General features: G+C 39.0%; 2 protein-coding genes across 2 annotated transcripts; both read left to right on the forward strand.

Annotated features, from left to right (window-relative positions):
• The first annotated feature begins 266 nt into the window (after window positions 1-266).
• LOC107044355 (probable medium-chain specific acyl-CoA dehydrogenase, mitochondrial) lies at window positions 267-7,258 on the forward strand. Its single transcript, XM_015266204.1, has 7 exons — window positions 267-421; window positions 1,646-1,718; window positions 2,895-3,062; window positions 3,144-3,244; window positions 4,050-4,130; window positions 4,451-4,690; window positions 5,838-7,258. Exons 1-7 carry the CDS (start codon window positions 410-412, stop codon window positions 6,405-6,407), a joined length of 1,245 nt encoding a protein of 414 aa, XP_015121690.1. The 5' UTR covers window positions 267-409; the 3' UTR covers window positions 6,408-7,258.
• A 424-nt stretch (window positions 7,259-7,682) lies between these two features.
• On the forward strand, window positions 7,683-11,647 carry LOC107044339 (probable medium-chain specific acyl-CoA dehydrogenase, mitochondrial). The gene is made up of 7 exons (XM_015266180.1): window positions 7,683-7,859; window positions 7,973-8,051; window positions 8,718-8,885; window positions 9,120-9,220; window positions 9,288-9,368; window positions 9,927-10,166; window positions 10,979-11,647. Exons 1-7 carry the CDS (start codon window positions 7,848-7,850, stop codon window positions 11,546-11,548), a joined length of 1,251 nt encoding a protein of 416 aa, XP_015121666.1. The 5' UTR covers window positions 7,683-7,847; the 3' UTR covers window positions 11,549-11,647.
• Window positions 11,648-13,421: the final 1,774 nt, after the last annotated feature.

Here is a 13,421-nt window from a genome sequence, read left to right on the forward strand (position 1 = left end):
ATTGCAAAAAATAGGATGCGCCACGCGCGCATGTCAAAAAGTGAAACTTTACGCACTAGTAACACAATCTACTATTATTTCACTCCGCGCGCGATAAACGAGCTTTTTTTATTGATGAATTCCACGTGCAAGCTCTTACCGTCCACGACGAATACAGTGTTCTGCTCGAAAACAGCAACTTCGAGTTGTAGAACGCACCACAGATGGGGCGAAGACTGTGGAGTGGACTTTGACCCCTTACCGTGGGCTCACCACTTTCCGATCCCATAGCAGAGGCATCATTGCATCAAATCAGTTGTCCATTGGGACTTGTAAATAGAGGTGTAAGTCGCCAAATTTAGAGTTGATATTGGCAGCCGTAGAGTTATTTCATTTATTCTCCAAAGATTTCTCATTTTACTCTACCACAATGTTAGCTAAGGTAAGAAAATTGCTGATAGCAAATCATTATTATCGATTGTTCATCTTTTGAATTTTTTTCGAATTGTTTATCTGTCGGTCTCGTATGTGAAGCGAATCACGATAATTGGGGCGACGCACTGCACTTCATCGTACTTAATGGCAAGTTGGTCAAAACGGAAAATTTAATTTTTTCCCTCAAGAATCAATAATTTAACGAATTTTGAGTGAAATTGGATTAGCCTGATCGCAATTTATGAATTACCTTCCAGTTGGACAGATTCTTAGAAGAGTCACGTGTCTATTTTCCGCGCCTTACTTTTGAATTTTTTTTTGAATATTAATCACTCATAAAATTGTTAATGAAATCGAATTTCTTATTTCTGGAAAAAATGAAGTTCTTTCTACTCGTAATGCGCATGAGAAGGCCGGAAAACCATTTGTTTTTTTTTTATTTAACCATTAGTGACGTCATTAATGTCATTATTGTCATTGGTACTCACCAGCGCGAGGAGGAATTTAATCGAAGGAGATAATGTTCAATAATGAATCGAATGATGAATGGAATAATTGCGAGTTTTTATTGTTGCTGCTAAGCAAACCGCCAAAAGAGCATTGTCAGTCGGTGCTAAATTTTCTTGGCTTGAATTGCACAACCTTTCGACTTATTAAAATTACAAAATTATCAAAATGAAAAAATAACTAAGAAAAAGTTTATTGAGAATTCATTTCCGGCTATCATCTGAAAATGTAGACAGACAGCCATAACATCCTATCATGTTGAAGTAATTAATCACATGAATTATTAATACTAATTACATTATTTCGTGTTGATTACTGCTGCTGATCGAACAGTGGTCGAAAGGAACTCAAATAATATGATAATTTCTAATAATTATGAATCAATTAAGTGCTGCTGCTCCTTCGTCAGTCTAAGACCTCCGACTGGAAATGTTAACAACTCATCAAAATTTCATGACTCATTTGTCAACGTTGAGAAATATTTTGACGGTTATCAGCATTTCAATTGTTGGTGAGGTGGAATAATTTCATTTGATTGTAATAACAAGTTTCTATTCGTAATGAATGAGGGCTGGGACTAATCGGTGAATGAGTGACTGAGTTATGAATATGCCGAAGGAAGTCCACGAACTGATTTGCATTGTTCTATCTAATTTTCTTATTATTCCCATGGGGAATTCAATTAATGATAAGTAATGTTCGATGACCAATTGAATAATTTCAGGTGTTTAGTGCTGCTGCTAAGCAAACAGTCAACCGTGCGTTCTCAGTCAGCGCCTCCCATGGCGTCAGTTTTGGTAATAAAATGTTTGAGCTTGAATATTTTGCGGATTTTATACACTGAGAGAAAAAGCGACCCTTTATCACGAAAATAATTTGTCGAGCTAGAAAATGGCATAAATATTTGATCAATGGTTTGAAATCTGTCTTAGTTGGGCAGTCGCGGTGTCACGTGAATCCAATTTCCGTTCAGAAACTGTTTAACTGTGTTGCAAATTGCTAATTACAAGATATGGAAATCGTCGGTGATAGCGTAGGGTTATCTTAGAGTCAGAAAACCGCGACAATGCTTAATTTGCGTTTTTGGGTTAGCTAAAAAATAGCATGAATATGTGATTAATCCGCGGTAGGTTTCAGACAATTAATCAGGGCTCTTCGGCATGAAATAATACGATGCTAAACGAAAAAAAGATAACGTTCTCCAAACGATAAGACCAGTTTGAAATAAGAAAATGAGTTAATTTGTCTCTTTTAAATGCATTGCAATTGAGGGCAAGCGAAGGTCATGTCTCAGAAATGTCCAGAGATATTCCTTTGCATGACTTCCACATTCGTTCAATAGAAAAACCCGCTGGGGCGAAACTTTTAGTATTTTACGTAATTTTCTCATCTCCTAACGCGAAAAAGACGATTTCTTGAGCCAAAACTTTCTCACATCGTCGTAAAGTGCTCACGACTTGAACACGCGGTTAAAAATTTGTCTAAAATTTCCAGCACACTATTTGGAATTTTTTTAAAATTTAACCACCACTGAAATTTCACATTTAACTAAAAATTCTATGTAATTTGGCACTAAATATTCATATTAGACTGGAAATTCAAATAAATTAAGGAATTCTCTTTTTATCCTGTTTAAAATCCTGAAATTTTACTGAATTTTCACTGTTTTGAACGAATTACCTGAAATTTCATTATTATTTTCCCCCAAATCGCATTCAGTGTCACTGTCCTGAAAATTAGTAGTCAACTATGCATGAAATTTAATTTTTTTTCTAACATTGCACGAACACCTCACGTGATTCGTACATGGCCTATCTCATTCTCCGAAATTCTTGTTCGAAGTCATTCGTCGTTAAGAGACGACATATTTGGTTGAAGAAATTAGTTCTGTGATATGAAGCGGTGTTTTCTCTCAGCGTAAGGAAGTAAATACTGCATCAACGTGAATTTAAAGACCTTATCCGCGATTCCAGAGCTCAACGAAACACAAAAGCAATTGAAAGAGACAGCTGATAAATTCACAAGAGAGGAAATAATTCCAGTGGCTGTTCACCACGACAGAACTGGAGAATACCCCTGGGCGGTTGTGAAGAAGGCTTGGGAGTTGGGTCTTATGAACAGTCATATACCGCAAGAATATGGTGATCTATTGAGCTTCATGGAGGAGAGTTGACTGAGGGGATAGAGTCACAAATTTAATTTAGTTTTCTAATTTAATCAAGGTGGACTGGCTCTGGGAACGTTCGACGCTTGTTTAATTGCTGAGGCCCTGGCCTATGGATGCACTGGGATCAAAACAGCCCTTGAAGCGTCCGGTCTTGGAGTAAGTGAATATCACATGGCCCTAGAAGTTCATTTCTTTGAGGGAATACGTCGGTAAAATTTAAGTCTTCACTGGGCCTTAATATTGTAATAACTAGGGGAAATCGCGTACCCGATCGTTTTTAATGTTCGTTACACTCTAAAGAATAAAAAAGAAATTAAGCATCCGTTTTCTTTAATTCGCAATAGATCATGAGTAAATGAATTTTGAATTTCATAAATTTTACTCTGCTCTAGAGACGCGAAAAATTTATGAAAACTGACTGTCCTCAATTTCTTAGTCTGTTGCCACTCAGGGTACCACCGTTTAACTCAAGATTAAATGATTTTTTTTATCTACCAGAATCGAGAGACAGTGTTGTTTCGCCTCTGCGGTATGCGTGTGATGCTGTGAATAAGTTTATTGATTTCTGTGATGACTCCATTGATATTCTAACGACCCCTCTATCCTCAATTGCAATTAAAGCGCATAGCTTCGTCAAATCCCTCAGAGAAACGTAAAAAATAAGCGTAAAATAGTGTTTATATGCCATTTATTTTTATCTATCACCATTTTCCTCAACTGGTATTGTTTGTAAATATGTGTATATTTGTTTCTATGTGATTTTAATGTTAAATGATTTGACCCTGTAATTGGTCTAGGCTGTTGGGTCTCTAATAAATAAATAACAAATAACAAATAACAAAACGAATTTCAATCGTGCTGCAGTCAATATTGTTATATGCAAACGATTTCAACTTGTGCAATTCCTGGGAGGGTATCAGTTCTACTAACTCTGTGTCTTTCGTTTATATAATAATTTCAGCAAGCACCCGTCATCCTCGCTGCCAACGATGCACAGAAAAAGAAGTACCTTGGTCGACTCATCGAAGAGCCACTCCTTGCTGTAAGTACCCCGGAATTAATTATTTGTTGAAAAATATTATGAATATTTTATTTTCTGAAGGAATTCACGGTGAGAAGTGAAACGGGACAGTGGATCCTCCCTTTGAATAACGCGGAATAATTTAATTATTACACTGAACCCGGTTCGATCAAACTGTCTTGTAGGAAGTTGAGAGAATTCATATATATCATCATGTAATCCATTCGCCGGGTGTTGTTATTTAAAAACATTTCCATTATTTATTCCAATTTAATGTCCCGAAGTCAGCGAACTCTCTGAGCATGGAGAATTCATTCATGTTTGTATCTCCTATACGACAGGCTTACTGCGTAACAGAACCGGGTGCAGGCTCAGACGTAGCTGGAACAACTACGAAAGCTGTGAAAAAAGGGAACGAATGGATTCTGAACGGCACGAAGATGTGGATCACCAACGGAGGTGTGGCTAACTGGTACTTCGTGCTGGCCAGGACCAATCCAGATCCGAAAGCACCAGCCAGCAAGGCATTCACAGGGTTCATAGTGGAGAGGGAATTCCCGGGAGTCACACCAGGTCGCAAGGTGAATCATTACTCTCAAGGATCTGTAGTGTAGGATCCCTTGATATTCCCCACGATATTTCCAAAAATTTCTAAAGAAAGAATTATTTCCAACAGATGAACCATTTTCTCGCATGTTAAATTAAATTGCCCGTTGCCGGAAACTCGCTAAACGCGCCCGGGCAGTGTAGAGTGAATTCGGCAACGGTGAAGCCTAAATAACACTGCGGGGAATCCCCGCGCAGGTGACCAATCGCAGGGACGCATTTGGGGACCATGCGACCGCTTAGGGTTAAGCGGTAACAGAGTGCCGCTAATTTTCCAAATTTTCAAACTAATTTCCTGCCGAGAGTTATCAATCTCATGAAGAAGTCCCGTGAGATTTTTTATGTGGAGTGTTGCCCTTAATTTTGTAGTCAGCACGAATACGTGAATACGTGATGGCGGATGCTCGATGCTATAGGGACAATTGATGGACTATTATAGTCAATTCATGACCAACTTACATTATTTTCCATACAATAACGCGATCATAGAATTTTTCGAGTCGAGTTTGGAGTTTGAGTCCGATTAATTTTTTTTTATCAACATAATTGAGAAACCGCCGAGTCATTCTGACAAACAATCTATTCACCTTTAAAATGCCTGCGGACGCTTCGCTTGCGTAACCAACATTGTTAGGATGGATACAGTAAATTTCGCAGCGGAAAATTCTGAAGATGAAAATGGAGAAAATAGCAGCGGATATTATAGCTATTATAGCAGTTTACGGAATGTTCGAGGGAAAACGCATAATCGGTTAAACCCGATATTTTGCATTGTAATGAGCTTTTTCCAAAGTCGAATATGAAGGATGCGAATATATTTATCTCATTCTTATCAAAATAACTCTACCCCCATGGAAAAATATGTAAAAAATATGTATAATACAGGCTAATTCCACATATAAAATATATAATATTCAGAATATATATTATTCCGTATCGGTACATACGGCGCTTTAATCTCATATGTGAAAATATCTCAGTCTGAATCTACCAGTTTCCAAAGAGAATATCCGAAAAAATTTTTATATTTCCTCAATATTTCCTCATAAAGTTTCATACGTGAAACTCATTTCTCCGGGGGAGCGGAGTTCAACCACTCTTCATCTCACTCTCATTTTTCAGGAAATTAATATGGGTCAGAGGGCGTCAGACACTCGTATGGTGACGTTTGAAGACGTCCGAGTGCCCGAAGAGAACGTTCTCGTCGGGGAAGGCCATGGTTTCAAGATAGCCATGGGTGCATTCGACAGAACACGGCCCCCAGTGGCGTGTGGAGCTGTTGGTCTCGCTCAGAGAGCCCTCGACGAAGCGACCAAATACTCTCTCGAGCGAAAAGCCTTTGGTGTGCCTATTGCGGACCACCAGGCGGTGGCCTTTATGCTCGCAGACATGCAGATTGCGGTGGAGACGGGCAGACTCGCCTGGATGAAGGCAGCCTGGGCCTCCGATCAGAAGGACCCGAAAGCAGGAATGCTTGCCAGCATTGCCAAGTGCTACGCTTCCGACATGGCCAACAAAGTCGCCTCCGATGCTGTGCAGATATTCGGAGGGGCTGGGTTCAACTCCGAGTATCCAGTGGAGAAACTCATGAGGGATGCCAAGATTTACCAGATTTACGAGGGCACTTCGCAGATCCAAAGAATTATCATTTCGCGTCAAGTGCTTAAGGATATGAAAAACAAAGCTTCTTAATCGTAATTTTCTATGAATTTTAAATGAATGTGATCTGTCATTAATGACATTATTTTCGATATCTTTATGAAATAGTATATTTCGATACAAGTGCGTGTTTTTTGACCCCTGGGGAGAAACGAACGATAAAAATATCTTTTATAGAGGGAAGTTTATCAATAATATTTTGTCCCCAAGTTACAAATTGCCGTCATAACATTATTATTATTTTCTTTAAGAATTTATTTTTTGTCTGTGATTATTGAATGGTCGAAAGGATAAACTACAATCCCTCGTTTCATATAAAATGAAACGGGGATAAATTTTATCTGAAAATACTGAATGTATTTTTTCAATAAAAATTCATAATTCAATCTCGGCGCACACGTCGCATATTTGGCGCAAAAAATTCTTTTTTGATCATTTTCAACTGTTTTTCTGTCAGAGTAGCGCTCGCTGACGGCGAGTACTAGACTGACCCTTCCAAGGGTCAAAGAACACTTTTCCCCCGAGTGTTAAAACCTATTTTTATCGCAATGCGTCGGAAATTTCACTTTACGCACAAGTACTGAAATATCTGTATGGGGTCTCGAACGAAGCACTTCTGATGTACCTAATAAACATGCTAATCAGGGTAAAGACAGGCATACTCGTCTGGATCCAGTGGCGAAGCTTATGAGGGATGCCAGGATTTATCAGATTTCCGAGGACACTTCGCAGATTCAAGGAATTATCATCTCGCGTCAAATGAAAAATAAAACATCATAATTGTAATTTTTATGAATTTAAAATGAAAGTCATTTGTAATTAACGACATTATTTTCGATGTCATTATGAAATATATATTTATATAAATGTTATTTATTACAACAGTCAGTTTCTTCTTTATTTCTCTGATATTCGTGTTTTATGTTTTCGATGAATATTTCGTATTTTCTACCATTTTTTATGAATCCATAATCAATCGGGGAATTGCTCGATTATGAATAGCAAAATGGTATTGAAGATCACGAAATAATCGTCCAATTATCTTATCTAAGTATGAACGCAAAATGAAAATAACAATTCAAAGTCTAGTTCATGTTATGTGTTTTGCGAGAAAAGTTGGCGGGAACAGTTGATTGACTCGCTCATTGATTTAGAAGTTTGATTTTCGAGCGGCAAAACCACGTCCGGTTGCATTAATTTCCATGTTACAGAGTGCTTCGCATCCATCAGACTTGGACTTGGTAATTTATAACTGGGGAAGGTAAATAAAGAGGTAACATATTCAATCTGCATAGGGGGCACCACCCAGCTCACAGTTGAGAGGAAGCATCGAAATACGACACATTTCAGAAGAAAGTCGACGGATTCGAGCGGTGAATCGGAGGCTGCAGTGAGTCGCTATACGTTGATAAGAATTTATGACAAAATATCCACTATCATTTATGAACATAAATTCATCATTCTCGTAAAAACATGTTGGCGAAGGTGAGATTCTACGTTAATCGATAATTGATCTTTGGACCGATCTTATTTTAGCTGAATTGCTCAGTCTGTTGAACTATCAATTTACCAATGAAAATGCTATCGGGTGATTGCAGATTTTTGTCAATGAAGTCAGAAAGACTGCAGTCAGAACACTCTCTGGATCCCCCACTGCTTCAAATGGGTACAATTTTCGTGAGTGAATATTCAGTAGAAAATCCTCAGGAGTTGAGACAAAAGTCTTTGAACTTTAGGATTTTCTATGAAAATTTCTGGGGATTGGGATCAATCATTTTATTGTTAATATTAAGGGGAGTTGGGCCTTAAAATAATTAGGGTTTACTTATCTTCATTGAATTTTGAAAAATAATAAAATAATTCATAATTTAAATTTTCGAATGGCTATGAATTGAATAATTGACAATATGGTAATGTTAATTAAGTATTGAGTAACTAATTCTAAATTTCTGGAAAGGATTTCTCTTCCGAACTCAATTATCAATTGATAAAATAATTCGAAATTTGAATATTGAATTTATGATGAATTTAATAATTAAAAAATTGTTGGGTAATATTAGTCAATCAACTAATGCTAAATTTAACTTAATTTAAAATTAATGTTTGCACCGATGTCTGGGCATTTCATGATTCCGTCGCTGAATATTATCAGCAGAATTGAATGACAGTAATTCTCCGGAAAAACTCAGCATAAATATTCAGCGCTACGTGAAATTTCAGTTTTTGAATATTCAGAGTTAAATTTTCTTACAGTGTACATAAATTCGTTAGAAAAATCAATTAAAAGTTGATTTTCATCTCAGACATGTTTGGCCTTCCAGTTCCTTGATTTGCTGTTTTTAGAGTTGTCAGATGCACAGAGAGAAATTCTCGAAACAGCTCAGAAATTTACTAGAGAAGAAATTAGTCCCGTAGCTGCTCACCATGACGTAACCGGAGAATTTCCTTGGCGACTGGTGAAACGTGCATGGGAATTGGGACTCACAAATTGCTGTGTCCCTCGAAAAATCGGTACATTTTTATAGATTTCTCAAATTGTTTTCTCAAATTGGCAATAAAATTTATTTATGTTGTTGTTAATTTCCATGTTATCAACTAATTCAGAATATGGATCATGGGATAGTTGGAAAATTAGTAAATCATTAGTAAATCATTGTCTAATCGCGACTTTCGCTTCTAATTCATGCTTCCTCGGGTTCTTGACATGTAGCTCTAGCATATTGTCACCGTAAAATAATTTTCTAGGTGGACCGGGGATGGGAATATTCGATGGTTGTCTAATAAATGAGTCATTCTCTTACGGTTGCGCTGGCATATCGACAGTCCTGCAAATTTCTGGAATTGCAGTAAATAAAATTTTTCATTTAAGAAATTGACCCTTTTATAGCTGAAGTAACTCTTGAGTCTTTACAGCAAACGCCAGTCATCATTGCTGGCAACGAGGAGCAGCAAAAGAAATATCTTGTGCCAATGCTTGAAGAACCAATTCTTGCGGTACGTATTCAGAGGAAATCACAGAAATTATTCTTCTGGCGGCATAAGATGATTGAATTTGCCTGCGCGACCCTTTTTCCAGCGAGTTTTATAACGAGTTTAAAATTTCGTAGAACACCTAACGGAGTCGCTAGAACATTCTAGATTGTTAAAAAATTTTGCCTGAAACATTTTAGTTTCACGGGAGTTTCAAGGAATTTCGTCATTGAAAATGCAGAATTTTATGGGAAAAGTTCCGCTTTACAGCGCGTTTTTTAAATTGAAAATGTCCAATAGGAGCTATTTTGTCTAAAAAAAAAACAGTGGAATTATACCACTTTTTTATTGGGACATTTTTAATAGGAATAGCTCAACATAAGAAATGGTTACAAAAGCTGTGATTTTTTAAACAGAATCGGCGCAAAACTAATAAAAATTTTAATATACTTTAAAAATCGAAAAAAATGACTAGCAAATTTGCTACGATTTCCGGTGGAATTCTCCCGTACATATTCTCTTATTCCAACACCTCCCTGAATTTTACAAATGAAATCAATATTGAAATAACCAAATCCCCAGGCGTACGCGGTAACAGAGCCCGGGGCGGGTTCAGATGTGAACGGAATAATAACGAAAGCAGTGAAGAAAGGCAAAGAATGGATCCTCAATGGTACGAAAATGTGGATAACTGCTGGAGGAGTAGCGAAGTGGTACTTCGTCCTAGCGAGAACCCATCCAGACCCGGACGCACCGGCCGGCAAAGCATTCACAGGTTTTCTCGTGGATCGAGACTCTCCGGGCGTCAAACCGGGTCGCAAAGTAACTCGATTGAAGTTTTAAATAAATTAGAAAATTGTCTATTGCGCGCCACTAAAAAATTTGGAATTCCATTGAATTTTCGGTGAAATTTGAAAATTTAATTTTAAAATTAATTTTTTTTTATCCAACACTGTACTCGGAGAAAACTGCTAAATCAGTCTACCGATTGGCAATGGAATTCACCATTTAAATAGGGCATTCAACGTCACAAGACCTATTGTAGGATCAAAGTCATAAATGTTTGAAATATTGCTCATTAATTAATAATTAATTGTTAAAATTTGAAGATTTCAAACGATTTGAAATCGCTAATGACGTCACACAGACAGTCGAGCGCCGGGCCAATCCCAGAATGACTCCAGCCGACCTAACCCAATCTTGAGGTGCGCCTCGGCCAATGGAGGGCGACAACTCCCCACTCTCTTCTTTTTCGACCAATGAAGCGGCACCTTACCGTCTTCGTGACCTCGTGACCGAGAAATTGGCCTCGAAAACGAGTCATTTTCAATTAATTATCATAAGACACCTAGGCAATACTTCTCGATAATTTTCCGGAGCGAAATGTGGTTGTAGGAAATTTTACGGAACTGTCACGGAATTTTTCCAGAGCGTTCCGTAATTTTTGTGTGAATCTCCCGTGAAAAATTACGATACCGTCACTTAAATTTTCCGAGTCGATTCCGTAATCGGTGAGCGATTTGTGAGTTCCGTAATTTTTGCTGAACATTTCTCTCCGTGCAGGGTAGTGAGTAAGAATTGAGCTCCATGCACGTTCCCTATTATGATTAAATTACTGAAATCCCGTCTCTCAGGAAGTGAACATGGGTCAGAGGGCGTCAGACACCCGCATGGTGAACTTCGAGGACGTGAGAGTCCCCGGGGAGAACGTCCTTCGAGGCGAGGGTGAGGGATTTAAGATCGCCATGCAGGCCTTCGACCTGACCCGTTCGGGAGTCGCAGCGGGGGCTGTTGGTCTCGCCCACAGAGCCCTGGACGAGGCCACTAAATACGCTATCGAGCGACGGAGTTTTGGTAAACCCATAGCGGAGCATCAGGCGGTGGCGTTCATGCTCGCTGACATGGGCATCGGCGTCGAGACTGCCGGGCTCGCCTGGAGGAAGGCAGCCTGGGCTACCGATCAGAAACTCCCAACTGCTCCGATGCTCGCCAGCATCGCCAAGTGCTACGCATCTGACGTTGCTAATGCATGCGCATCTAATGCAGTACAAGTTTTTGGAGACAAAGGGTACAACATGGCGCATCCGGTGGAGAAGCTCATGAGGGACGCCAAGATTTATCAGATTTACGAGGGGACTTCGCAGATTCAGAAACTCATCATCTCTCGTCAATTGATCAAGCGGATGAAGAACAAAGCATCGTAGTTGGTATTTTGTACGAATTTAGAATGCTTCGTCTGCAATTGCGGATAATTTTTTGGATATCTTTATGAATATGAATATAAATATACATTTTTTACTTCATGATTTGGTTCAGCAGTCAATTTTTTCTTCATTTTGGGTCACAAGGGAATTAAAATTCACGGAACCTTCTCCTTTTAGAGATTGGACTCCAGCAAGTGACACACGATCAGGGACAGACATATCCATAAATTATAGTTCCCGTTGAATTATTAAGTAGTCAGTTAGTTAATATAACTCTTGAAATTTAATAATGGAAGTAATCATCAATTTAAATATTCCAATTCCGAATTATTTATTAATCAGAGACGGACAATTTACAGATCTATATTATTTAATATTTAATTCACCATCGATTGAAAATTTAAATTTCCAGTTATTTTAGTAATCTAAATAAATTCAATAGTGAAGTGGTAAAGTGGTTTAAGTCGACTTATCTCTTAGTTGAGTTTTTGAAGAATATCTCCGAATCTAAAGGAGATATCGAAATTTTTGTAATAACCTTTTTTCTAGAGCAAATTGAGTGCTACAAAAAATATTTTTACAAAAATTTAGCAATCTCCCTTAGATTCCGAGATATTCACTAAAAACTGGCCAATAGTCAAAATCGACTTGAACCGTTTTACCACTTCACTCCTGAATTCTAAAATCTAAAATGCATCAATGTCAGTCGGAAATTCTATTAATATTGAAGAATCGGAGGATTGATGGTCACCCCTGACTACGATTACGTCTGTGCCCCCCCCCCCCTCCTTAAATATCTTATTTATAATATGAATGCAAATGCTCAATTGCCAAAAATATAAATTGCGCCCTCACCACTTCATTCCCAAAACCCAAGTGGCCGCCGCGGCATTCAAACTTCGCGGGCTCCAGTTCAACACGTGACCACGTCGCTGGCGTCGTAAACCCCAAAGACGCTAGTCAAGTGCATTCTCCAGCCAAAACTCCCCCCCATCGCTCATCAGCATCGTACCACGTTTACCGAGAGGTAAACTTCATTATTTACTACGATATATTTGGTGGAGTCACGCGCGACGAATTATGCAACGTCCAGTGAAAAAAAAAATTGCTCCGTAAGAGGACGACCGAGGAGTCTTGTGACACCTGACCTACTTAAGGTGTGGCGGTCGTTTACAAACCGCGACCGAGTCAGCAAAAATATTCATCCCATTCAGAGCATTCGACTGATCGAGATAGATCGAAGATCTATCCGAGTACCCGTCAATTATCTAGTAATACGGGGAATAACGTCGTCCGGGGATTGAACCCGTTGGAGAGACACGATCCACTGACATCTCCGGACATTTCCCCTCCCCCACGCCCCTCTCAATTTTTTCAGTCCCCTCATACGTCAAATGTGCTCATCAATCCCCAGTTGAATCGATGACGCAGCGATTCTGTTGACAAAAACAATTCACCATTTCGCTTCCTTATTTTCCCTTATTCTCGCGCGAGCTGGTGTCTCAACACGTGCATCAGAATCCCCGAATTAAATTCAGGAAGAAAAATAACCAGTTCAGCTATCGAGCGTGAGAGTGACTAAAGCGGAGATTGGCACAGTTAACGTTTTCCCTTTCGTTCGGTCACTGACGTACCAACACCGCCAGCTACCGCGGGAAAATCCGGACAAATATCTACCTCCATCTGCCTCCATCCCAATCAATCCCCCACCGCCACACCCCTCGGCAGCAATCACCACCTCACAAATCCCCGAGTGAATCTCAAAATCTAAAAAAATCCCAACAACCCCAATCCATTCAGGTCAAATTCAAATAATCTCCAGACTCGCATTTCTCGCATGTGGAGCAGACTAAAGCACGCCCCCCCCCCCCCC

This window comes from Diachasma alloeum, unplaced genomic scaffold, assembly GCF_001412515.2.
Source record: "Diachasma alloeum isolate Michigan unplaced genomic scaffold, Dall2.0 Dall_scaffold_00714, whole genome shotgun sequence".
Lineage (NCBI taxonomy): Eukaryota > Metazoa > Arthropoda > Insecta > Hymenoptera > Braconidae > Diachasma > Diachasma alloeum.